Below are 27,794 nucleotides of genomic sequence, written 5' to 3'. Positions count from 1 at the left end.
GGGATATGAGGGAAGTGGGGGAGGTATTTAAACCTTTGGCTGGGGTGTCTTTGCCTCCTACTGGTGGCCAGGTTCTGTATTTCCCACAAGTAAGGAATGAAGCCGTGGACTCTCCTCATATTAAGAAGGAAACAAAGATACTAATCGCCAACATGTGAAAGGTTGCTAGATCTCCTGAAGACACCTTCACCAGAATCTTGTCCAGATCAGGAGTCACTCAGATTATCTTTGGAAGAGGGACTGCTAGAAACTCATTAAAGATAATTGAAACCATGGTCAACCTTAATAATAAAAAAAGCCACAAAATGAAATTGCCATTATTTCTGAACAAAAATGTTTGTTTAAAATTATATGGATGGATGTAGAAGATATTTTTTTTTTTTAAATCTCAGGACATAAATGACTAAATGTATACACAGTGAGGCCCCGGTTTACGCACGACTCGGTATACGAAATTTCGGTTTACGAAATCGAAATTTGAAGAAAAATTGACTCGGTTTACGAATTTTTTTCGCAATACGAAACAAAATGCCGGTTTGCCCCCCTCGGTTTACGAATATTTTTCGCAATACGAAACCAGTGGCCCCTGTCCCCCCTGCATACTCAAGTATGATTGAATTAATGAAGTTTGGGTACCAGTGTGGAGGTGTTGGAGAGGTTTTGGAGCCATTTTGCAGCAAGTTGTTGAGCCTTTTGGAGTCATTTGCAGCAAGTTGTTAAGCCTTTTGGAGCCATTTGCAGCAAGTTGTGGAGCCTTTTGGAGACATTGGAGCCATTTGCAGCAAGTTGTTAAGCCTTTTGGAGCATTTTTTGGACACTTTATTTGAATTTTTTCGGACCTCCGGAACGCATTAATTGATTTTCAATGCATTCCTATGGGAAACCGTGTTTCGGTTTACGAATTTTTCTCAATACGAAACGACCCGGAGAACGAATTAAATTCGTAAACCGAGGCCTCACTGTATATATATATATATATATATATATATATATATATATAGTGGGCTCTTAACCTAAAGGAAGATATTAACTGTGGAATGTCTTATTTCAAACCACCTTGGGCTTGATATATGCCGATTTACTAGAACCAGATTTACATCTTTTTAACAAAAGATATATTGCAAGGCTTGAGGCGAAAAAAAAAAAAAAAACGGTGCCACCTATTATCTCTCTTACTATAAAAATTTAAGGGCATACCCCTTAAATATCAGTAAGAATATGTTTGGAATGATTCAAAGCAGTCTGGTTTTAAAGCTATAAAGGTGCTTTGCCCCTGAACAGAAATGTTCTTTATTTAGGACCCACATAAATATCTTGTTTCCAAAAGCATTGGAAAATTAATATGAACACTAGCTGAAAAGGTGATGTTTCTTACTGGGACAGGGATCAGGATTACATTCCTAACCACTGAGGCCAGAGGTATAATGGCAACAGTTCTAATCCTTGAAAAGCAATAAAAAGTTGAGTCTCCGTGAAGGACAATGCCAAGGTTAGAGATTCCCCACACCCCATATTTGGTCTCTATCAATTCTAGTTTTTATTTTTTTTTAATAATGGTCTATGGTTGGTCAAATATTCTACCATTATACCATATTTTAATCTTATTTACTCTTTTTTAATGAACCAAAACTAGTAGAGGGGAAAAGGTAACTCGTCCACTGCAATTTCTTACTCGCCCAATTCATATATATATATATATATATATATATATATATATATATATATATATATATATATATATATATATATATATATATATATTTGAATTTTCCACTAGTCGTGGATGAGTAAGAAATTGCAGTGGACGAGTTACCTTTTCCCCTTTACTAGTTTTGGTTCATTAAAAAAAAAAAAAAGAGTAAATAAGATTAAAATATGGTATAATGGTAGAATATTTGACCAAGCATAGACCATTATTAAAAAAAATAAAAATAGAATTGATGGAGACCAAATATGGGGTGTGGGGAATCTCTAACCTTGGCATTGTCCTTCACGGAGACTCAACTTTTTATTGCTTTTCAAGGATTAGAACTGTTGCCTTAAAGGGACACTGAACCTAAATTTTTTTCTTTCTCGATTCAGATAGAGCATGCAATTTTAAGCAACTTTCTAATTTACTCCTATTATCAAATTTTCTTCATTCTCTTGGTATCTATATTTGAAATGAAAGAATGTAAAGTTTAGATGCCGGCACATTTTTGGTGAACAACCTGGGTTGTTCTTGCCGTTTGTTGGATAAATTCATCCACCAATAAAAAAAGAGCTGTCCAGAGTTCTTAACCAAAAAAGAAGCTTAGATGCCTTCTTTTTCAAATAAAGATAGAAAATTTGATAATAGGAGTAAATTAGAAAGTTGCTTAAAATTGCATGCTCTGAATCATGAAAGAAAAATTTTGGGTTCAGTGTCCCTTTTAGCAATATTTATACAACCGTCAAAAAAAAAAAAAAGTCAGGATTAAACCAATATTTTCTTATAATAAACAAAAAGTAACAGCACTACTTATATACGATCAGGATGAATGTGACCTATTATCTCAGGGGAGCACAAATAAGGTATTGCCTACATACCCAAAAATACTCAGCACACCAAATAAATCCAATGAAATGTAATAATTTTTTATTATAAATGATACCATATATGCAAATATGGAAATAATGTGAAAGGTACCCAACCCTTCCTTATTCAGACTTGCATACAGCACATACACACTATAAACAAACGCACCACACTTATTTCCCTTAGGCGTCCCTAAGGGAAAGTAAAAAAGGCGTAATCTCCAAACTATTCACAGTTCAAAGCACAGGGGCTCAAAATGATACTTTGTAACAAACTTCATCCAAGTTACGTTTTTGTTTTACTGTATGTGGATTACAAAGTCCAATCCCCAGCTGATCTTGTAACAAAGAGAATGCTGTATAGAAAAAGCACTCCTGTGCTCCTGAACCTAAAGATGTATAACAGAGCACTGTTATGTGTTAAATATTCCCCATCATAGGATATACAATATGCCCGTATCTTGAACAACAGCGCCACAGCACTGCACAGTAGCCTCTGTAAACAGCTCGTGTGGATATGGTGTACAGTGCCCATAGGCTGGATCAGTCGTCTGGATATAGGAGAAATACTGGCAAGAGAGATGACCGCATCAAAGTGCGTTACCGAGGCGATCATCTCAAACTTACGGGTTCTCTTGCGCATATCGCTCTTCCAAAAGCATTTTTATCACATGTAGTTGTTACATTCATATGCATGACAGATTTTTTTTTTTTTTGCTTATTTTTTTGAGTGTGATGTCCCTTTAAATACAAACTGCTCAGACAGACACTGTTATCAAAAGTGGGAATTTATTACTTTTGAAGTTGACACAGCCAAATAAGAAACATAGTTATCATTGTACAACACATGCAGTGTTTCCCACAGTAAAAATATTTATTAAAAGCTAAAAAGGCACAATACCGATTTAAGGATATAAATAAAGTCATAGATTAAGTTAACAATTTTTTAAATATATTTGTTATTTTACACATTAGCCTTTAATTAGTATTTTTGGCACAAAAACTGAAAGTGGGATGAAATTTACTGATATGTAACACCCAGGAATGAGGGGCAGTCATGGTACACTGCTTTACAGATTCGCACAAGATTTAAAGGAACAGTTTACTCAAAAATGTTCTCCCCTTTAATTTGTTCCCAATGAGCCACTTTACCTGCTGCAGAGTATTAAATTGTTTACAAGTATATCCATTACCTTTATATTGCCATTTTAAATAGTTGAATAGCCTATAGTATCCCCACCTATTCCGAAAGTTTTTGGCAAGCAGAAGAAATAACACTCCCAGTGGGGTATTATTATTATTATTAGTTATTTGTAGAGCACCAACAGATTCCGCAGCGCTATAAACAAAGGGGGAGTACAAAAAAAAAATTATAGGGTAGAGGGCCCTGCCAAGAGTTGCACTGTTGTAGTCAGCTCTTAAGAAGGTGATCTACAAACAGCTGGACTTTTAGGCTTACATGCTAAGAGGGTTCAGGGGATTGCAGTGGAGGAGAGGAACTGGCATTAGGAAAGGTTAGCGTAGGTTGTATGCGTCCCTGAACAGTAGAGTCTTTAGGGAGCACTTGAAGCTTTTAAAACTAGAAGAGAGTCTTGTGGAGCGAGTCAGAGAGTTCCACAAGATGGGAGCCAGTCTGGAGAAGTCCTATAAACGGGAGTGTCATGAGGTGACAAGAGAGGAGGAGAGTAGGAGGTCATGAGCAGAGCGAAGGGGACGGGAGGGAGAGTATCTGGAGACAAGGTCTGAGATGTAGGGGGGAGCAGTGCAGTTGAGGGCTTTGTATGTCAGAGTGAGAGTTTTGTGTTTGATCCTAGAGGCAAGAGGAAGCCAGTGAAGGGATTGGCAGAGAGGCGCAGCAGATGAAGAGTGACGTGTAAGGAAGATGAGTCTGGCAGATGCATTCATTATGGATTGTAAAGGAGCTAGGCGGCAGGTGGGGAGACCAGAGAGGACAGAGTTGCAGTAATCAAGGCGGGAAAGAATGAGAGAGTGGATTAAAATCTTAGTTGTGTCTTGTGTAAGGAAGTGTCTAATTTTAGAGATGTTTTTAAGGTGGAAGCGGCAGGCTGTAGCCAAGGACTGAATGTGAGGAGTGAAGGAAAGATCTGAGTCAAATGTGACCCAGAGACATCGGGCATGCGGGGTAGGGGTAATGATGGAGTTGTCAACAGTTATAGAGATATTGGGAGTGGAGATTTTGGAAGAAGGGGGGAAAATGAGGAGCTCAGTTTTGGAGAGATTTAGCTTGAGGTAGTGAGAGGACATCCAGGAAGAGATGTGAGAAAGACAGTTAGTGACACGGGTTAGCACGGAAGGAGATAGTTCTGGTGCAGAGAAGTAGATTTGGGTGTCATCGGCATACAAATGATATTGTAAACCGTGGGACTTAATTAGGGAACCTAGTGATGACGTATAGATTGAGAAGAGAAGGGGACCGAGGACAGAGCCTTGCGGTACTCCGACAGAAAGTGGTGACGGGGCAGAGGAGGCCCCAGAGAAGGCTACACTGAAGGTACGGTTTGACAGGTAGGAAGAGAGCCACGAAAGGGCTGTGTCACAGATGCCGAAGAATTGGAGGGTTTGGAGCAAAAGAGGGTGGTCGACAGTGTCAAAGGCTGCGGACAGATCAAGGAGGATAAGCAGAGAGAAGTGGCATTTTGATTTAGCTGTAATTAGGTCGTTGGTGACCTTAACAATAGCTGTCTCTGTGGAGTGATAGGGACGAAATCCAGATTGCAGCGGGTCAAGAAGGGAGTTTAACGTAAGGAAATGGGATAGGCGTGCATATACTAGTTTTTTGAGAAGTTTTGAAGCAAGAAGGAGGAGGGAAATAGGGCGGTAGTTGGATGGGGAGGTAGGATCAAGGGAAGGTTTTTTGAGGATAGGTGTGACCAGTGCATGTTTCATCGATGTGGGAAATGTACCAGTGCTGAGGGAGAGGTTGAAAATGTGTGTTAGTATAGGGGTAAGGGTAGCAGAGAGAGTGGGGAGAAGCTGTGAGGGGATAGGGTCAAGGGGACAGGTAGTTAGGTGAGAGCGCAGTGTAAGTGCTGAAACTTCTTCCTCAGTAGCAGGGGAGAATGAACTAAGTTTCAGGTTATGAGGGTTGTGGTTGAGTGAGAGTATTTGAGTGGGGGAGAGAATGGAATTGTGTTGAGAGCTGATTTCATGTCTGATGGAGTCAATTTTGTTAATGAAGTGACTGGCAAAGTCTTGAGCTGACAGAGAAGTTGTATTAGGAAGTGGGGGAGGGCGGAGGAGAGTATTGAAAGTGGAGAACAGACGTTTTGGGTTTGAAGAAAGATTAGAGATAAGAGTAGAGAAGTAGTGTTGCTTGTGGAGATTAAGGGCAGAGTAGTAGGAGTTCAAGATGAATTTGTAATGAAGAAAATCAGCTGAACTCCGTGATTTTCTCCAGAAGGATACCTGTAGTAAGTTAGATGTTAGGTTAATGACGGTCCAGCAAGAGTGTGTTAAAGGAGTGGGAGGGTACATTTAAGCTGGGGGTCAATCATGCAGAAACAGAATAAAAAAACATCAACAAAATATTACAGAGATAAGAATGAGACTGAGGTATTCCAGGGGTGAAATAAAACCATTAAACAAATATACAGATAACAGGGCAATAGCTGCTTAAACTAACATAACATAATGGCAGACATAAAATTGATCAAATATGCAATGAGCTAGAGCTATGCAAATTATGACTAGCACAGCCTGTAATTACAGAGTCATGGTAGTATATACATTTAAAATAAAAACAAAACAAAAGGAATTATCACTAAATATACAAACACATACAATAAAACAACTTGGTAGGTAAAATATAATGAGGCTGTTTTCCAGAAGGCTACTTGTAGTAAGTTAGATGGCAGTTGTTGCAGCTGAGTGGAAAAGTCTGTGTATTTTCTCTGAGTTTGGGAGAGGATGTGTTGGAAATCAAACTGTAGTAAGTTAGATGGCAGTTGTTGCAGCTGAGTGGAAAAGTCTGTGTATTTTCTCTGAGTTTGGGAGAGGATGTGTTGGAAATCAAACTGTAGTAAGTTAGATGGCAGTTGTTGCAGCTGAGTGGAAAAGTCTGTGTATTTTCTCTGAGTTTGGGAGAGGATGTGTTGGAAATCAAACTGTAGTAAGTTAGATGGCAGTTGTTGCAGCTGAGTGGAAAAGTCTGTGTATTTTCTCTGAGTTTGCGAGAGGATGAAGATATAGAAGAGATAAGGTATAGAAGAGATAAGGTAATAAAATGTTAATTTTCCATTGTTCTATCCAAGTATTGGTGAATGTTTTATGGACAGATATAAGATAAAGAAGCATATATAAGTACACAATGTGTTAAGGTAATGAGATCAGATTATATCTACATGCTCAACCCATTTCATTAGGTTGTGGCTTTAAAACACAAACTCAGTTATTTCATATACACAAATAAACCTTTAAAAGCTAATTCTCATATATGTTATACTCTGCAGTTGGTAAAAAAAGTAATTGGAAACACATTAAGGGAAAAACTATTTTACAGTATACTGTCCCTTTAAAGGCTCTATTTTAGATCAACAGGACATTTAGGGAATTGAACATAGTCTAGATAATACATTTCTATACAATTCTGTGGCTTGCTATTAAAAAAGAGCAGTTAATACAGTAGATGTGCATAATCAGCAAACACATGATAAAAAGAATAGTAGTAGATTTTTTTTTTCAGACAAATTTCAAAGTTATATCTATTTCCACTCCTCCTGAATCATGTGACAGCCATAAGCCAATCACAAATGCATAATGTGAATTATTACACATGCCCATTAGGAGCTGGTGACTCAAAAAGTGAAAATATAAATACTGCACAATTTGTTAATGGTAAGTAAATTGGAAAGTTATTTAAAATTGCATGCGCTATATGAATCATGATAGTTTTATTTTGACTTGAGTGTCCCTTTAATAATAATTTGAAATTAGAAAGTAGGAAACAGAAAATTTGCCTTCATCAAATAGTTTGAAGTTATAATTATTACAAAATATAAGCTTAGTGTAAAGATTTGCCAAGTTCTACTTTTGCATTTCATTGAACGTTTGATGCCTTTAAACAATTTATGATGCCTTTAAACACAGCTTCCACAGATTCCCTCAATATCTGTTCCCAAGCATTAAAGGGACATAAACCACAATTTCTTTTCTTTCATGTTTTAGATAGCTCATACGATTTTAAACAATTTTCCAATTTATTTCCATCATCTAACTTGCCTCATTCTCTTGGTATCTTTTGATGAAGGAGCACATGCACTACTGGGAGTTAGCTGAAACCAATGACAAGAAGCCTATATGTGCGGCAACCAATCAGCAACTTCTAAGCCTACCTATACTTTTCAACAAAGGATACAAACAGAACAAAAACAAATTAGGTAATAGAACTACATCGGAAAGTTGTTTAGCATGTCATTCTCTATCAGAATCATGAAAGAAAAAAATTTGGTTTTATGTCCCTTTAATGAGCCAATTTACCAAACCTGAGCAGATCCCCCTCAGCCTAGGGATGTCCCCCAGTCGGTATTTTTAAGGTTCAGGTCAAAGTTGAAAATAAAGATTAAATATAGAAATAAAAACACTATCATGGTGAAAACTCTTCCAAGTGTGTTGGAATCTAATTATAGACCAATGATCATTTTAAATCAGTCTTAGCAGCTTTAGTACCCAATATATGCTGTCTATTTATGCAAATGTTTGCTAATGAGCATGGCCGGTATTTTTTTTCCCTAGAAAAAGGTGGCAAACCTACCTCAGCCTCTAAATCCCTGATTTTACAATTGACAAGTATATTGATAATGTTGTCTCTAAATATAACAAGTTTTCAAAGTATTAACTGTTGAAACACTTTTCAAAAAGCTGTAGGCCACTGCCATGATTACACAACAGTGTTAACTTGTTTCATTTTGACTAAATTATATTAAAAGGGAGATTGTAGTGGGAAAAAAAAACAATTTATGTAAGAACTTACCCGATAAATTAATTTCTTTCATGGTGGCGAGAGTCCACGAGCTGTTACGAATGGGATATACATTCCTATCAGGAGGAGGCAAAGTTTCCCAAACCTCAAAAGCCTATAAATACCCCACCTACCTCACACATAACTCAATCACCTGAGGTGGTCATTGAAAAAGTACAGTATTTTCTATACGAAACATGTTTGACCATGTCTGACTGACCTAGCCTTGTGATGTGATGTGATGTGTATTTTCTGATGCCCAATACACATTTGCTTTTATTGGATACAAGTGTCCTGTGATCGTTGAAGACCGGGTGCCTTCCATTAGTTGTTTTCTGCATTTCTGGAGGGCGTTTGATGGAACGCTCAGGAGTGGCACCGGAGGATGACGTTAGCAGGAGACCATGTGAGTTCTGAGCGTGGTAGTCTTGGATTGAAGTCAGCGTGAAGGCGGCTGAATTGATTTTGCAACACTTTCCGTTTGGTGAAAGCTGGATTCTGAGCACTACCTGTTTTGTTGTTGGTCATTAATTTTAGAGACCTTAGATCTGGATGGAAAAAGGGACATTGAGACAGAAGATCTGGCCTCAGAGGAAGAAGCCACGGCGGACAACTGGACATGCGAGCTAAGTCTGCATACCAAATCCTGTGAGGCCATGCAGGGGCTATCAGAACTACAAAGGACTGTTCCATCTTGATTGTGGAAATCACCCTAGGAAGCAGGACAAGAGGAGGGAATAAGTAAGCAGGCTGGTAAGACCAAGGAACTTGCTAGAGCAACCAACAGCTTTGCTTGAGAATCCCTAGAGCTTGGAAAGTATCTAAGAAGTTTCTTACTCAAAACGAGAGGCCATCAGATCTATTTCCGGAAGACCCCCACATATGAACAATCCGAAAAAAACACATCTGGGTGGAGAGACCACTCCCCTGGATGTAGAGACTGACGACTGAGATAGTCTGCCTCCCAGTTGTCTACACCTGGGATGTTAATCGCAGTGATTAGACAAGAAATAGATTCCGCCCAAGAAAGTATTCTAGATACTTCTATCATGGCTAAGGAACTTCGGGTTCGCCCCCTGAATTATTGACATATGCCACTGTTGTTCTTCAATAGAAGCCAAGCCTGAAGAGCCCTGATAAGAGCACAGAGTTCCAAGATATTGATTGGTAACCTCGCCTTCCGAGGATTAGAAACTCTTTGTGCTGTAAGAGACCCCCAAGATGGCTCCTTAACCTGTAAGACTTGCATCTGTGGTGATCACAGACAAGGTAGGAGGAGCAAAGTAAGCCCCCTGAAGAATATAGTGGTGGCTTAACCACCAAGTCAGAGAAAACTGTGTCTTGGGATCTAAGAATATCAGTTGTGATATCTGAGAATAGTCCTTGCACCATTTGTGCAGCATGCAAAGTTGAAGAGGTTTCATATGAAAACGAGCAAAAGTGATTGCATCTAATGCTGTAATCATGAAACCTAAAACTTCAATACACATAGCCACTGAAGGGAATGATAGAGAATGAAGGTTTAGACAAGCTGAAACCAATTTCACTTGTCTCTTTTCTGTCAAAGAAAGAGTTATGGACACTGAATCTATTTAGAAACCTAAAAAGGTGACCTTTGTCTGAGGAATCTCTTTCGTAAATTGATCCTCCAACCATGTCTTTAAAGAAACGACAATAGCCGTGTCATGTGAGATTCTGCGAAATAAAAAGATTGAGTTAGTACCAAGATATTGTCCAAATAAGGAAACACTGCAATACCTTGCACTCTGCTTACAGATATAAGGGCACCAAGAACCTCTGAAAATATTCTTGGAGCTGTTGCTAGACCAAAAGGAAGAGACACAAACTGGTAATGTTTTCTCAGAAAAGAAAACCTCAGAAATGTATGTTCTAGATGGATAGGAATGTGAAGATAAGGATCCTGTAAATCTATTGTTGCCATAAAGTGACCTTGCTGAACAAAAGGAAGAATAGTCTTTAGTTTCCACCTTGAAAGTTGGAACTCTCACAAATTCAGATCGACTGGAATAAATCTTCCCTTTTCAGAACAATAAAAAGATTTGAATAAAACCCCATCCCTTGTTCCTGGAAAGGAACTGCAAAAATCACTCCCATATTTTCCAGGTCTAAGAAATTTCAGAAAAGCCTGGGCATTTAATGGATATTTTGGAATATGGGTGAGAAAAAAAAAAAAATCTTTGCATAGGAGGTCTTATTCTGAAACCAATTTGATATCCCTGAGAAATTATATTCTGAATGCAAGGATTTTTGGACAGATTCTGACCAAATCTCTTGAAAACATTTAAGTCTGCCCCTACTAGATGAATTGGAATGGGCGCCGCACCCTTCGTGCTGTCTTAGGGACTGGATTTGGTTTCTTATATTGCTTGGATTTATTCCTATTTGAAGAAGATCTCCAGTTAGAGCCAGGGGCTTTAGAGGAGGGGGTAGTTATTTTTTGTTCTCTGTTCTGACGAAAGGAACAAAAACGATTGGGAGCCTTAACTCCCTTACCTCCAGTAATAGTGGAAATAATAGAATCTAGTTGGGAACCAAATAGATTTTTTCACTGAAAAGAAAGATAGTAATCTTGTTTTAGATGCAATATCAGCATTCCATGTTTAAGCCATAAAGCTCTTCTAAGAACAGCTAAGGATATAGTCTTAATGTTGATCTTCATGATATCAAATACTGCATTGCAAATAAAATGATTTGCAAGTAAATATAGAATGTTTGAACATTCAGGATCAGATGATAATTGCTGAGCCAGACTATATAACCAAAAAGTAGGAGGCAGCAGCTACGTCAGCAATAGATATGGCTGGTCTAATATAACCAGTATGTAAATAGGCCAGTCATAAAAAAGATTCATGTTTCCTATCTAAATGATCTTTAAAATAAGTACTATCTTCGAAGGAATAGTAGTACGTTTAACCAGAGTAGAAATGGCCCCATCAACCTTGGGAACTGATTCCCATAAATCTAAATTAGCATTAGACAAATAATATAGTTTTTTAAACCATTAAGAAGGGTTAAAAGAGTTTTAGACCATTCTTTAGCAATTATATCAGAGACAGTGCCAGGAAGAGAAAAATCTCAGGGAGATTAACAGTTTTATAAACTGAATTTAAACGATTACTGGGTGTATCATCAGAAGGTTTAGCTTATTCAATCCCTAAAGTGACTAAAACATATTTTAAAAGAGAACAAATATGTTCAATTCTAAATAAAGAAGAATTATCAGGTTCTGTGTCTGATGAGGGAGCCTCAGTATCAGAGGAATTCTCATCATTAGAAGATACTCACAGTATTGTGTTGGTTAGTACATATATTACTAGTAGAAGGTAAAACATGAGCTGACCGTTTCCGTTTATTTTAAGGTGGTAGAGCAGTCAGGGCCTTCTCAATGGTGTCAGCAATAAACCTTTTTCATTGCTGGTGGTATGCCATTTGCATCCATCTGTGAGTGAAAAATAGTAGGTGCACTTGTAAAAATAGAAATATCATTAGTACGTGATAAAAAAAATCTAAATATGAGCCACATAAATGAGCTGAAGAAATTACTTCAGTGACTTTACAATAAGCACACTTAGCTTTAGTAGAAAGGTGTTCAACCGGCTCAGTTCCTATGGTAAACTTCATGGACATGATCAGACTGCTCCATTATAGCAAAACAAAAATACATTTTAAGATTGCAAATAAATAACTACAGTAACCCCCTTTAAAAAAGCAAGCTTTTGAGGAATGAGATAAAATTACCTCTTAATTATAAAAACTGATGATGTAAAATTGCTCCATTATGTCTTAATATAATAAAGTAAGGTAGATAATTGTGTAAATGCAAAAAGATTGCCTATCGATTATTAGAAAGAACAAGGGATGCATGTAGCCCCTTTGCTACAAATAGGGCAATGAACGTTTAGATAAAAAAAAATGTAGCCGCGAAAAAAACACTAGAAAAAGCACGCCAAAACGGTGCAACATTTTTATGTGGGTATTGGACACATAAAAACCGTGTTACAGCGCGCGTGTTCGCACGCGAAAAAAACATATGCTGTATAAAGCAGAGGACTGAAAAATAAAGCGGTAAGCATTATCATGGCCTTACAAAGCTAATATATAAAAAACTAACATGTTGCCATAACTGACTGTGCACCCCAAGGATACTGTCTTTTAAAATAACCCTAAATCGATTAACACACATAGCATAGACATATTTTAATGTATAAAGGGGAATAGTGCCTGTCCCCGGGCTCTTATATAATGATACATAAGAAGAAAAAAAACTTATAAAAAAAGTGCCCAAACATAGCAGAAAGTGTCTGATAATGAATTTTAAATATACTTACCCTTAAAGACTCGTCTATTGATAGCAGACAGCCAAACCAGTACAGAAACATATCAGCAGAGATACTGGAATAGGAGTATAAAATCGATCTGTAAAGGGAGGCAGAAGATGAATCCCTGCAACCGAATTTACAGAGAGACCATGAAAAGATTTTCCAAGCAGTGAAAACATGGCATCATGAGGCAATACTCCCTTCACATCACTCTGACAAACACTGTACTCTGAGGGGAAACCAGGCTTCAATATGACCTGAAGCACCTTTCACTGAAGAAATCAAGCACATCATGCTTCAACTACCTCCTAAGTAGGCAAAGTTTTAAAACTGAGGTATGTGTGAGGTGGGAGGAGTATTTATAGGCTTTTGAGGTTTGGGAAACTTTGCCTCCTCCTGGTAGGAATGTACAGTATATCCCATATGTAACAGATCATGAACTCTCGCCACTTATATGAAAGAAATAATTTTAGCACTGCTCTCTGTGGAATTCTATGTGCTTACCTTTATGTTAAATTCCTTTGCAGGGGTTAAAGTTCCATGTAGAACCTGCAAGCATGAGCTGAATGCTCCCAAGACAGGCATTACTTTGTTAGTGCATTCATTTCTCTACTTCTCCCCATGGCAAATTCTGGAAAAATCCATGCTCTAACAAATTAGAGCACGTCGTTTTCCCACTGTGATTTCCCTTTAGCAAATTTACCACCACATTTTTAGAATACGGTTTAGTATTAGCGCTGCAGAATCTGTTAGCGCTCTACAAATACCTGATGATGATAATAATATAAGAATATATTCTCCCAAAAAATAACTTTAAGGACAATACTACAGTACTGAGATTTAGGATGAATTCATTTTGCTTCAAGTACTGAATTTGGTCCAGGAGTAATATACATCAACACTATTTAAAAAGTTGAACATTTTGAAGAGGTACCCTTGAACCATTGACTATAGTGCAGAAAGTTTTCTTTAATCATAAGATATATTTTAGCAGCACTATACGCCAACTTATATATATATATATATATATATATATATATATATATATATATATATATATATATATATATATATATATATATATATATATATATATATATATATATGTCATAGACCTACAAACTAACATAGCCAATTAAAAAAAGATTAGTAAAACCTGAGTTAAAAAAAAAAAAAAATGTGTATGAGACTAACAAGTTTAACAACTTGATGAGTAGTTTGTGTCTTACAGTACTTTTCTGTATTTAAAAAAAAAAAAAAACAGCTAAAAGTGCAAAACTCCCAAAGGATAAGGATTTACAAACAGATGTCTCACAGGCCTTGCATTCCCCAGGTCTCTAAACTGCATAGAGACTATGGTTATTGATTCAGAAAGCACATCCATCTTACTCTGATAATTATGTGGTTTTTAGCTGCTTTTCATGATTTAATTTCCGAAAAAAGGACTTTCCATATTCATAAGTGCTGATCATTATGGCACAAGCAGGTGCGACTTTGATTAAGCGAGGAATCAAACCTGTAAAAAAAAAAAAAAGATTTAAAAAAATATATATTTTCTTCTAAATATTAATCAAGAAATTAAAAATGAGGACATATGACAACACAATATATAGAACATGATACACAGCTAGCAAACACTATAAATATTTCTTGTATTTTGCACCTAGACAAACTTATGTGTCACAATACCAACTAGAGCTGCAACAACTAATCGGTATAATCGATTATGAAAGTAGTTGTCAACGAATCTCATAATCGATTATTTGGTTTGCAATTAATTGGTCTATGCACAGCACCAGCTGCTTCACTCCAATGAGCTCCCAGAACATAGTATTTTTTTTTAATGTCATGCCCTTAGCCTAAAGGACATCTACAGACATTTACTTGTCACTTTTTCAGGACAGTATTGTTAACTACTCCTGGCTTATGTGCAACCCAGAAATAAAATAGAAGTCAATTTGGATTGTTTATATTAAATCAAGTGATTTAGGACTATGTGAAACAAGGGCTTCCGGGCATCACAAGGTAGTGAGTGAATAATAAAAATGTGCAGGGGGGCCAAAACCGTAAAAAGTAACCTTTATTAGCGAGTCAGCTTAAAAACAAAAATGCAGTGAACAAGTGTGGCAGCCCCACACGAAACGTCTGCATTTTTTGCCTCTACTGAAAACTACTATTTGTCATTGTGAGCTGCGAGCTCATTTTTGTTTTTAAGCCGACTCACTAATAAAGGTTACTTTTTACGGTTTGTCCCCCTGCACATTTTTATTATTCACTCACTACCTTGTGATGCCCGGAAGCCCTTGTTTCATGTCTGTTACTTTGACGCTGTGACGTAGGCGTCTGCTGGTCTGAGGCTCCCAGGAAGTGAGGAGTAGCTTGAAGAGCAAGGAGACCAGTGCCTTGCCGAAGACATGCTGCCCTAAACACAGGTCCCCGGAGGCTGGTAAGCGCCACTGTATTATTATTTTGTATGATTTAGGACTATGCATTGCTTGATATAGTGCACAGCTTGTTATTTACACCTAGCCCTAGAATGATGGGATTTGTTATTTGAATTGATGTGCACTATTATCTGTTTGCACAATTATTAGCAGATCACTTGCTATTGCTGATTATATGTACTGTATAGATAAATATGTAAGTCTTCTTCCTCTTACTGATATATAGTCCTTAGCCCTTTTGCCTTTTTTAATATTTTTATTAAATTATAAGCTGTACCAAATTCAACCTCAATAAGTATATATCTGTTATTTTAAGAGTGTACTAGATGTTTTTCCCTAACCTCATAGCTGCTTATTTACCATTGAATATAGATATTCAAGATATTTTTATGTTATAATGTAGTCCGTACTTACTTTAACGGGATAGTAAAGTCCAAATTAAACTTTCATGATTCAGATAGGGCATGTAATTTTAAACCACTTTCTAATTTACTGTTATCAAATTTGCTTTGTTTTCTTTTTATTCTTAGCTGAAAGCTAAACCTAGGTAGGCTCATATGTTAATTTCTAAGCCCTGAAGGCCGCCTCTTATCTGAATACATTAGACAGTTTTTTCACAGCTAGAGGGTGTTAGTTCATGTGTTTCATATAGATAACATTGTGCTTATGCATGTGAAGTTATTTAAGTGTCAGCACTAATTCCCTGAAATGCAAGTCTGTCAAAAGATCTGAGATAAGGAGGTAGTCAGAAGAAGCTTAGATACCAGAGGTAAAATTTGTTGGTTATACAGAACTGGGGAATGGTAAATAAAGGGATTATCTATCTTTTTAAAGAATAACATTTTTCATATGCTAATTTCTTAGACCTTGAAGGCCACCTCTAATCTGAAAGCGTTTTTCACCACTAGAGGGCGTTAGTTCACGTGTTTCATATATATATATAACATTGAGCTCATGCACGTGAAGTTACCCTGGAGTGAGCACTGATTGGCTAAAATGCAAGTCTGTCAAAAGAACTGAAATAAGGGGGCAGTTTGCAGAGGCTTAGATACAAGGTAATCACAGAGGTAAAACGTAAAATATTATAACTGTGTTGGTTATGCAAAACTGGCGAATGGGTAATAAAGGGATTATCTATCTTTTTAAACAACAACATTCTGGTGTTGACTGTCCCTTTCAATGCAGGGGGGAAAAAATGATTTTTTTTTTAACCAATTAGTCGAAAAAATAAATCGGCCGATTAATCAATTATAAAAAAATAAACGTTAGTTGCAGCCCTAATCCCAACCTAAGTGTAAAAGTGTACCTCACAAAATGTGTCCATGAACATGTCCCTAAAGTAATATATTGGTCTAACTCCCTGACCAATTACACTGAAGCTTATAGATAACAGGATACAGTCAACAAGAGATAATATAATGGGGTAGATTTTTGAAATGTCGGACGGACATGATTCGCTGTGTTATCATTGCACAAGCATTTCTGGGTGTCAATCATCCTGATCGGATGCTGTCCGCCACCTCAGAGGATGATGATTATTATGCGTGGAAACAGCTGCATCCGCAGCATAATAAATCAACCCCAATGTGTTATGAAACAGGAACATCCATTTGGGATTATATTCTATATATTTTTCAAAAGAATCATGAAATACAATAGAACTAATCATAGGAAAAATAACCACAGCCTTAGATGGGTGATGTATATATGCAAAACCGAAAGAGAAGCTGTCTGCCAGGAACAAACAGCAGCATCAATAGCTTGTTCAATGGCCCGGTTACCACCTGGAAGTAGCTTCTTTCTGCCCAAGTGTGCTTTTCACAAAGGAAAACTTTCCTGTAGTATATCAGTCTGACCCCGCCGACATGGTCAGTCCAGCCCCGAAATACCAGGCAATTCTCCTCTGAACAAGGAAAAGGCAACCCCAGACGATTGTTTCGGCCTTCTCTGGGCCTCGTCAGTGAGGTGCAGCCATATTCCTCTAAGCACATTGGGCAAGGAGTCCACGTCTAGTTTCCCCATCACCCATAGGGAGACTATCCCCAGGGTCATATTTACATATGCAAAACAGAAAGAGAAGCAGTCCGCCAGGAACGAACAGCAGCTTCAATAGCTTGTTCAATGGCCTGGTTACCACCTGGAAGTAGCTTCTTTCTGGAAATAGTTTCCCTAAGGGTGATGGGGGAAACCAGACGTGGACTCCTTGCCCAATGTGCTTAGAGGGATATGGCTGCACCTCACTGACAAGGCCCAAAGGAGGCCAAAATGATCGTCTGGGGTTGTCATGTTCCTTGTTCAGAGGAGAATTGCCTGGAATTTCAGGGCTGGACTGACCATGTTGGCAGGATCAGACGGATATACTACAGGAAAGTTCTCCTCTGTGAAAAGCACAATTGGGCAGAAAGAAGCTACTACCAGGTGGCAACCGGGCCATAGAACAAGCTATTGAAGTTGCTGTTCGTTCCTGGCAGACTGCTTCTCTTTCTGTTTTGCACGTGTGATGAATATAGTCAGTAACCCATTGAGGAGTGCAATTTCATCTTAACAGGAATGAGCAATTCTCCCTTCTCTGCTACGCCTGAAAAGTCTCTAACAAGGCAGGAGGTAGGAAATCCAGGTCTCTGCTGAGATGTCTAGCAGTTTGCTTTATGTACACCCAGTATGCCTTGGGGTAAGCTGCAGAGTCTGTATATATTATAGAGCATGTTACAATCCTTTACACAAGTGCGGCAGCTCCCATGTAACAGTCACAAGTACTACTTTACCAGCATTCTACATTTGTTGCTATTATTTGCAGAAACAATTTTCTTCAGCTGAACCCTCTCTTGTAGCATATCCAGTACACTGATGTAACTGTCCTAGCACAAAGCCATGACCTCTCTAGTGCAAAAAACCCTAAACAAACGGTATTGAATCCCACACAGTGCTTTAAATCTGGTTAAAAAGGAACAGTAAAGGGGGGCGTGTCCAACCACCGACTAAGATGGCTGCTGATAGACAGTGCTCCACCTTGTAGTTCCTATAAACGGCTGTTTACTATTACTGAGACCTGCAGATCTGGCTCTTTCTGGGAGATCTGAACTCAGCACAACTCAAGGATCAGATTAATCTGTCTCTATCGGACCACCAAGAATCAGCAGTCCTTAATAGGGAAGGTACGTCATAGAGGCCTTGTGGAGCGGCTGATACCTTTTCCTACCCTCCCATATTATTCTGAAAAATCAGACTAGCCAACCGTTTGTGTTGAAGCAAATTCCTTCCTCTGAAACCAACTAGCTTTACAGCACTTTGCGCTTTAGAGGGGAACACATTATACTGTCATATGTTAATGGAGGACGTTCTGAATGCTCTGGGGCAAATTCTGACGGACTTTGAAACTAACTTTTGCGCCATGCTACAGGAACCATTTATAGCTCAGCTATCTAGCAACAGTGTTGTGGAACTTGGATTAGAAACCTATGATTCCGATGCCAGTCTCCAACATAGTCAGGCCATACTACTGCAAAATGAGGAGATGCAGTTATCCTCTGATCGAGGTCTCTGTCCTATACACAATGTGGGTGATAATCGAGAAGAAAGAGAGAGAGAGAGTAAAATGTTCGCCGGGTGTAATTTTGTCAGACACGGAGCTCCTGTCTACCACTACTGTATCTACAACGCTGAGAGAGCTCTGTATTCCAAAGCGTGACCATGCTGCTCGAGTACGCATATGGGGGCTGACAGCGCTTGTCTCTGGATTAAGTGAGATGGAAGAAGATCCCTGGTCACTAACTTTGGTGGATTACCTGCTGTATGGTATGATCTGTGAAGCAGCCTCCCCAAGCGACAGTTTGAGATTGGCTCTGAGATGCGGTGCGAAAGGTAGCCATCAGTTGAGGTTCTTGAGATCCGGAATTGGATGATTTACCTAAGTTATAATATCGGATTGCTACAGGGCTTCTCATATTTCATAGGACTCTCTCTGTGATGCACTTTGCAGCAATTTATGTTTTACCGTGGACAGCTTGTATTAAACTGTAACTGCAGGACATTTAGTTTAAGATTATGTGACAGTCATTGCCACGAATTATACTGTTGCCCATTGATCTCGTTTTGCTCAACTGTTTCAAGACATAATTGTTATAGGTTCCATGGTATTGTTAGGCATTTTTTTTTTTTTTTTTCTGGATGCCTCATTTATTTATTTACTCTACCTGCCGCCATTAGCGTAGGCTGCCTAGGGGTTAAGCTATATAATAATGAATGTGTTCTTTGCTTTGTACATTAGCTTTCTCTGTTATGAGACTTTAAAATACATGCATTTCAGTATATTGTCTTTTACTACCACATATGAGTACAAAACAGGGTCATACTATCTTGCTCCACCCACCCTCCCTAGGTTTGATATCTAGGCAATAAGGTTGCTATACCTCATACAATTGGTCACATAGTGCTGTATATAAGTTATATGTTTTTCCTACTAGGTACCTTTTATCCCCCACAATAGAGCTTCCTATGTAAGCTTAGGGGCACAGACCCCATCTGTAACCCCTACTTGAATTTAGCTGCGTATATTTATAGAGATAACTGATATACCCCCTTCCCCCCTTAAGACCAGTTACGTTGTTGCCATTACTAAATATAACCTACACTTGAGTGCTTCATTATAGTTTTGGACGATAAGCCTTTTCCTAATATATTTGTACAACTATAGTCCCATGGACCCAAAAGGGGCCCTTTATGTTATACGCTTCAAAAAATCTGAGGATAGAGTTTATGCCCATTGATCACACAGGAAGCAATGTAACTATAGAACTTCTTTTGATTGTTAGTTTTATAATACTTAATGTTTTTGAAATGTAAGTTCTCATCTCTGATTTTCAATAAGGATTGTCATGCTTATGGTTTTGGCAGTGATGTATAGATTTGACAATTGCCCTTACGGGTTAAGGGTCTATGCTTATGTATTGTTATATTATTTACCTCAATAAAAAATGTATTAAAAAAAAAAAAAGGAACAGTAAAGTCCAAATTAAACCTTTATGATTTAGATAGGACATGTAATGTTAACTCTTTCCAGTACTTTTAAATGTTTCAATTGGGGGCGGAGCTTGCCAGCAACATGAGCAGAAACTAAACTGCTAAGCTGTGTGTAAAAATTGATGAATAACAGTGTTTTGGGACACAAAAAAAAAAGGAGTATTTGGATTAGAAAAAGCTTTGAGATAGAAGCTACATCATACTCGCTAATCCGGAGCTGTTTTTAAGTCGATCTGAGCAAAAGTGTGGCATAAAGGACAAACAGAACCGGCAAATTACTAGGAAAGTCCGGGGATGCGGCCTACTCCGGAAGTCTTGTAAGTAAATAAATCACCGAAAATAATGCCAAAAACGGATGTAAATTAGAACTACACATTAGAAAAGCAGCAGGGGTGAGATACAATATCTTCTGAAAAAGAGAGTGGGCAGAGGAGAATATTCAAAGTTATTGGCGCAAATCGCCATTTTTCAAGTAAAAGAAGGTGAGGGTGGATGTAAAGGTAAAGCAAACTCAACACCCCTTCCACAGCACTGCATATTATTATTACTTTTGCAATCTATCAACAGCCCTGCAAGGCTCCAGAATCCTAAAATGGCCCAAATAGCAGCTGAAAAAAAAGAAGGTTTTAAATTTGGAAGTCTGATTGATTGCAAAATTATCAGGTAAATTTATGTTTACCTGATAAATTACTTTCTCTTGTGATGTATCGAGTCCACGGATTCATCCTTTACTTGTGGGATATTCTCCTTCCCAACAGGAAGTGGCAAAGAGAGCACACAGCAGAGCTGTCCATATAGCTCCCCCTCCAGCTCCACCCCCCAGTCATTCGACCGAAGGTTAGGAAGAAAAAGGAGAAACCATAGGGTGCAGTGGTGACTTTAGTTTAAACAAAAAAGCTACCTGACTTAATAGCTAGGGCGGGCCGTGGACTCGATACATCACAAGAGAAAGTAATTTATCAGGCAAACAAATTCTGTTTTCTCTTGTAAGATGTATCGAGTCCACGGATTCATCCTTTACTTGTGGGATACCAATACCAAAGCTTTAGGACACGGATGAAGGGAGGGAACAAGACAGGTACCTTAAACGGAAGGCACCACTGCTTGTAAAACCTTTCTCCCAAAAAAAGCCTTTGAAGAAGCAAAAGTATCTTATTTGGAAAAAGTATGCAGCGAAGACCAAGTCGCTGCCTTACAAATCTGTTCAACAGAAGCATCATTTTTAAAAGCCCATGTGGAAGTGACTGCTCTGGTAGAATGAGCAGAAATTGTTTCAGGAGGCTGCTGGCCAGCAGTCTCATAGGCCAAACGGATGATGCTTTTCAGCCAAAAGGAAAGAGAGGTAGCAGTCGCCTTCTGACCTCTCCTCTTACCAGAATAGATAACAAACAAGGAAGATGTTTGTCTGAAATCCTTAGTTGCATTTAAATAGAACTTTAAAGCACGAACCACATCAAGATTGTGTAACAGACGTTCCTTCTTCGAAGAAGGATTAGGATACAGAGAAGGAACAACAATTTCCTGGTTAATATTCTTATTAGACACAACGTTAGGAAGAAAACCAGGTTTGGTACGCAAAACTACCTTATCTGCATGGAAAACCAGGTAAGGTGAATCACACTGTAAAGCAGATAGCTCAAACTCTTCGAGCAGAAGAGATAGCTACCATAAACAAAACTTTCCAAGATAAAAGCTTAATACCTATGGAATGTAAAGGTTCAAACGGAACCCCTTGCAGAACTGAAAGAACTAAATTCAGACTCCATGGCAGAGCCACAGGTCTATAAACAGGCTTGATTCTAACTAAAGCCTGACTAAACGTTTGAACGTCTGGTACCTCTGCCAGACGTTTGTGTAAAAGAATAGACAAAGAAGATATCTCTCCTTTTAAGGAACTAGCTGATAATCCTTTCTCCAATCCTTCTTCGAGAAAAGACAGTATCCTGGGAATCCTAATCTTACGCCATGAGTAACCCTTGGATTCACACCAAAAAAAGATATTTTCGCCAAATCTTATGGTAGATTTTCCTGGTGACAGGCTTTCTAGCCTGAATCAGGGTATCAATAACCGACTCAGAGAAACCACTCTTTGATAGAACAAGGCGTTCAATCTCCAAGCAGTCAGACGCAGAGAAATTAGATTTGGATGCTTGAAAGGACCTTGTATTAGAAGGTCCTGCCTCATTGGTAATTTCCATGGTAGGACAGATGACATGTCCACTAGGTCTGCATACCAGGTCCTGCGTGGCCACGCAGGCGCTATCAGAATCACCAAAGCCCTCTCCTGATTGATTCTGGCAACCAGACGAGGGAGGAGAGGAAATGGTGGAAAAACATAGGCCAGATTGAAGGACCAAGGCGCTGCTAGAGCATCTATCAGCACCGCATGGGGATCCCGGGACCTGGACCCGTAAAGAGGAAGTTTGGTGTTCTGACGGGACGTCATCAGATCCAATTCTGGAGTGACCCATCGCTGAGTCAGCTGGGCAAAAACCTCCGGGTGGAGTTCCCACTCCCCCGGGTGAAAAGTCTGACAACTTAGAAAATCCGCCTCCCAGTTGTCTACTCCTGGGATGTGAATTGCTGAGAGATGGCAGGAGTGATCCTCCGCCCACCTGATTATTTTGGTTACTTCCATCATTGCTAGGGAACTCCTTGTTCCTCCTTGATGATTGACGTAAGCTACAGTCGTGATGTTGTCCGACTGAAATCTCATGAATTTGGCCGCGGCTAGCTGAGGCCATGCCTGAAGCGCGTTGAATATCGCCCTCAGTTCCAGAATGTTTATCGGGAGAGGAGTTTCTTCCCGAGACCATAAGCCCTGAGCTTTCAGGGAGTCCCAGACTGCACCCGAGCCCAACAGACTGGCATCGGTCGTTACGATGATCCACTCTGGTCTGCGGAAACACATTCCCTGAGACAGGTGATCCTGAGACAACCACCAGAGAAGAGAATCTCTGGTCCCCTGGTTCAGCTGTATTTGAGGAGACAAATCTGCATAAATCATTCCACTGTTTGAGCATGCATAGTTGCAGTGGTCTGAGGTGTATCCGTGCAAAAGGGACTATGTCCATTGCCGCTACCATTAATCCGATTGTCTCCATGCACTGAGCTACAGATGGCTGAGGAATGGAATGAAGGGCTCGGCAAGTGGTTAAGAGTTTTAACTTTCTGACCTCCGTCAGAAATATTTTCATTTCTACCGAGTCTATCAGAGTTCCTAGTTTGGAAACTCTTGTGAGGGGGTTGAGAGAACTCTTTTTGATGTTCACCTTCCACCCGTGAGACCTCAGAAAGGCCAATACAATTTCCGTGTGAGACTTGGCTCTTTGGAAAGTCGACGCCTGAATTAAGATGTCGTCTAGGTAAGGCACCACTGCTATGCCCCGCGGTCTTAGAACCGCCAGGAGGGACCCTAGCACCTTTGTGAAAATTCTGGGAGCAGTGGCCAACCCGAAAAGAAGAGCCACAAACTGGTAATGCTTGTCCAGAAAGGTGAACCTGAGAAACTGGTGATGATCTTTGTGGATAGGAATGTGCAGATACGCATCCTTTAAATCCACGGTGGTCATATATTCACCCTCCTGGATCATTGGTAAGATTGCCCGAATGGTCTCCATCTCTAATGATGGGACTCTGAGGAATTTGTTTAGAATTTTGAGATCCAGGATTAGTCTGAAAGTTCCTTCTTTCTTGGGAACCACAAACAGGTTTGAGTAAAAGCCCAGCCCTTGTTCCGCAATTGGAACTGGGTGGATCACTTCCATTGTATGTAGGTCTTCTACACAGCGTAAGAACGACTCTTTCTTTGTCTGGTCTGTAGACAGACGAGAAATGTGGAACCTTCCCCTTGGAGGGGAGTCCGTGAATTCTAGAAGATATCCCTGGGATACAATCCCCTAAGGCCCAGGGATCGAGTACATCTCTTGCCCAGGACTGAGCGAAGAGAGAGAGTCTGCCCCCTACTAGATCCGGTCCCGGATCTGGGGCTACCCCTTCATGCTGTCTTGGAGGCAGCTGAAGGCTTCTTGGCCGTTTACCCTTGTTCCAGCCCTGGTAAGGTTTCCAGGCTGACCTGGGTTGGGAAGCGTTACCCTCTTGCTTTGCAGCAGGGGAGGATGAAGCAAGACCGCTCCTAAAATTCCGAAAGGAACGAAAATTATTTTGTTTGTTCTTTATCTTGAAGGACTTGTTCTGAGGGAGAGCATGGCCTTTTCCCCCAGTGATTTCTGAAATAATCTCTTTCAATTCAGGTCCGAAGAGGGTCTTTCCTTTGAAAGGGATGTTCAAGAGTTTGGATTTTGCCGACACATCGGCCGACCAGGACTTTAGCCATAGCGCCCTGCGCGCTAAAATGGCGAAACCTGAATTCTTTGCCGCTAACTTAGCTAGTTGGAAAGCGGCATCTGTGATAAAAGAATTAGCCAGCTTAAGAGCCTTAATTCTGTCCATAATGTCCTCATATGAGGTCTCCGTCTGGAGCGCATCTTCCAGCGCCTCAAACCAGAAAGCAGCTGCAGTAGTTACAGGAACAATGCACGCAATAGGTTGGAGAAGAAAACCTTGCTGAACAAAAATTTTCTTAAGTAAACCCTCTAATTTTTTATCAATAGGGTCTTTGAAAGCACAACTGTCTTCAATTGGTATGGTTGTGCGTTTAGCAAGTGAAGAAATAGCCCCCTCCACCTTAGGGACCGTCTGCCACGAGTCCCGCATGGGGTCAGATATGGGGAACATTTTCTTAAAAACAGGAGGGGGAACGAAGGGAATACCTGGTCTATCCCACTCCCAAGTAACGATATCCGCAATCCTCTTAGGGACCGGAAACACATCAGTGTAAACAGGAACTTCCAGGTACTTGTCCATTTTACACAATTTCTCTGGAACCACCATAGGGTCGCAGTCATCCAGAGTAACTAATACCTCCCTGATCAATAAGCGGAGGTGTTCTAGTTTAAACTTAAAAGCCAATATATCTGAATCTGTCTGAGGAGAAACCTTTCCTGAATCCTGAATTCTCCCTCAGACAGCACATCCCTCAACCCAACTTCAGAGCGTTGCGAGGGTATATCGGATACGGCTACTAAAGCGTCAGAATGCTCATTATCCATTCTTAAAACAGAGCTATCACGCTTTGCAGGTAACACGGGCAGTTTAGATAAGAACTCTGAGAGGGTATTATTCATAACTGCCGCCAAATCTTGCAAGGTAAAAGAGTTAGACGCACTAGAGGTGCTAGGGATTGTTTGAGCGGGCGTAACTGGTTGTGACACTTGGGGAGAGGTTGAGGGGCTAACCTCGTTACCTTCTGTCTTAGAATCATCTTGGGCCACATTTTTAAGTGTAACAATATGTTCTTTAAAGTGTATAGACATATCAGTACAAGTGGGACACATTCTGAGAGGGGGTTCCACCATGGCTTCTAAACACATTGAACAAGGATTTTCCTTGGTGTCAGACATGTTTAACAGACTAGTAGTAAAACAAGCAGGCTTGGAAATCACTTTAATCAAGTAAAAACACACTTTGAAAAAAATGTTACTGTGCCTTTAAGAGATAAAAAAGGCACACAATTTTGCAAAACAGTGAAAAAATGCAGCAAACTTTTCGAAATTTTTACCACCACTAGCAATTAAAACTATTAACCCCTTAATGCCCAAACCGGATCGACAGTAAGCCAAAAAAACTGGTTAAAAAACGTTCAGCACCTTGCCACAGCTCTGCTGTGGCCCTACCTGCCCTTAGGAACCAGATTTGTGGGGAAAAAGCTTCTTATAGGCCCTCAAACTGCAGCAGGACCCTGAACTTCAAGTAAAAAATAACTGCGCATCTGAGGCGCGAAATTAGGCCCCTCCCACCTCCCTACGGAGCTTGTGAGGCCTAAAGAAACACTCCAAAGTGTTTTAATCTTAGCCATGTGGGTAACAACCCCTGAAAGAAACCCAAAGGATTCAAAGTGTCTAAAAATAAAAACCGATATTTTCAATAAAAAACGTTTGCCCTGAAAGTAGCGTCAACCAGCATAAACTAGCCCTGATATGTAAGCTTGAAATTCCATACTTAGTCTCTGAATACAGCTTACCCTTCCCTCATGGGGATATTATCAGTCTTCTCTAGCATTATCACAGTCTTGTCTAGAAGAAAAAAAAAGACTGAACATACCTTATTGCAGCCTAACCTGCAAACCGTTCCCCCCAACTGAAGTTTTCTTGTACTCCTCAGTCCTTTGTGGGAACAGCAGTGGATTTTAGTTACAACATGCTAAAATCATCTTCCTCCCTGCACAAATCTTCATCTCCTTTCTGCTAGAGAGTAAATAGTACACACCGGTACTATTTAAAATAACAAAATCTTGCTTGTAGAAAATAAAAACTACATTTTTTTTTACCACATTCACTTTACACTTCCGATTGCTTAGAGCCGGCAAAGAGAATGACTGGGGGGTGGAGCTGAAGCTATATGGACAGCTCTGCTGTGTGCTCTCTTTGCCACTTCCTGTTGGGAAGGAGAATATCCCACAAGTAAAGGATGAATCCGTGGACTCGATACATCTTACAAGAGAAAACAAAATGATGACGTTCCAACAGTTACAAGACAAACTACACCCTATTAAGTTACAATGGTATTTATACCTCCAGGTTTCCTCTTCCATGAATAAATATCTTAAACTAAAGGCAGATGGACCTAAAACCCGGTCGGAAGCCATCTGTTTGGAAGAAAATAGACTAAAGCACTAAATTTGAGATGTTACTAAAAGCCCAATTCTACTCTGATGGGAAGCAGATCTAGAACTTGTCCTTACTAGAGATGAGTGGAATGAGGTGTTCACCTCAGCGGGTAGAGGACTAATGAGTGCAGACCTAAAAGAAATATTCCCTGAAAACAATGTACAGATGGTATCTAACCCCTTTGAGATCCTCCCACATGATCCCTAACGGTTCCAGACTATGTTACCGACGTTGTGGGGAGCTGGGTACATATAGACATATGTGGTGGGATTGTACAGACATACAAAACATATGGATAAGGCTTTACTGGCTAATTAGCTATATTTTAGATGAAAGAATACATCTCATCATCACACAAGGATTACTTCATACCCAGCTACACAAATACAATAGACCAATCAATACTTTCATCAAAATCTTGTGCACAGTAACGAGAACATGCATAGCGAGATACTGGAAGGTAGGGGCACCCCCATGGCCTGAAATTAAAAATAAGATTGGTCTATGGGTACTAAGGAAACTAATGATGAGGTATGGTTCTATTGGACACTTAGGAATGGATATGAATACGCTGGTTAGCCTTTTTTCATATATATATATATATATATATATATATATATATATATATATATATATATATATATATATATATATATATATATATATAAAAAGACGCAATAGATATGACTTTTCGATAAGTGGTGATGATTCCAATAGATACTCTTGTTGA

The 27,794-nt window shown here is 39.4% G+C and overlaps 1 protein-coding gene across 1 annotated transcript in view; it reads right to left on the bottom strand.

The window, feature by feature from the left end:
• Nucleotides 1–3,326: 3,326 nt before the first annotated feature.
• Nucleotides 3,327–27,794, bottom strand: part of SLC25A40 (solute carrier family 25 member 40) — a 91,553-nt gene continuing 67,085 nt past the window's right edge. Inside the window, exons 11-12 of the mRNA XM_053713993.1 lie at nt 14,263–14,389; nt 3,327–6,737 (exon numbers count right to left, since the gene is read on the bottom strand). Coding sequence (XP_053569968.1) covers nt 14,271–14,389 — 119 coding nt within the window. The 3' untranslated portion in view covers nt 3,327–6,737; nt 14,263–14,270. The remainder of the gene's footprint in view (nt 6,738–14,262; nt 14,390–27,794) is intronic.

Source organism: Bombina bombina, chromosome 5 (genome assembly GCF_027579735.1).
Source record: "Bombina bombina isolate aBomBom1 chromosome 5, aBomBom1.pri, whole genome shotgun sequence".
Classification (NCBI taxonomy): domain Eukaryota; kingdom Metazoa; phylum Chordata; class Amphibia; order Anura; family Bombinatoridae; genus Bombina; species Bombina bombina.
The sequence above is the reverse complement of the archived record's forward strand: the minus strand, read 5'-3'. Positions and strand labels throughout refer to the sequence as shown.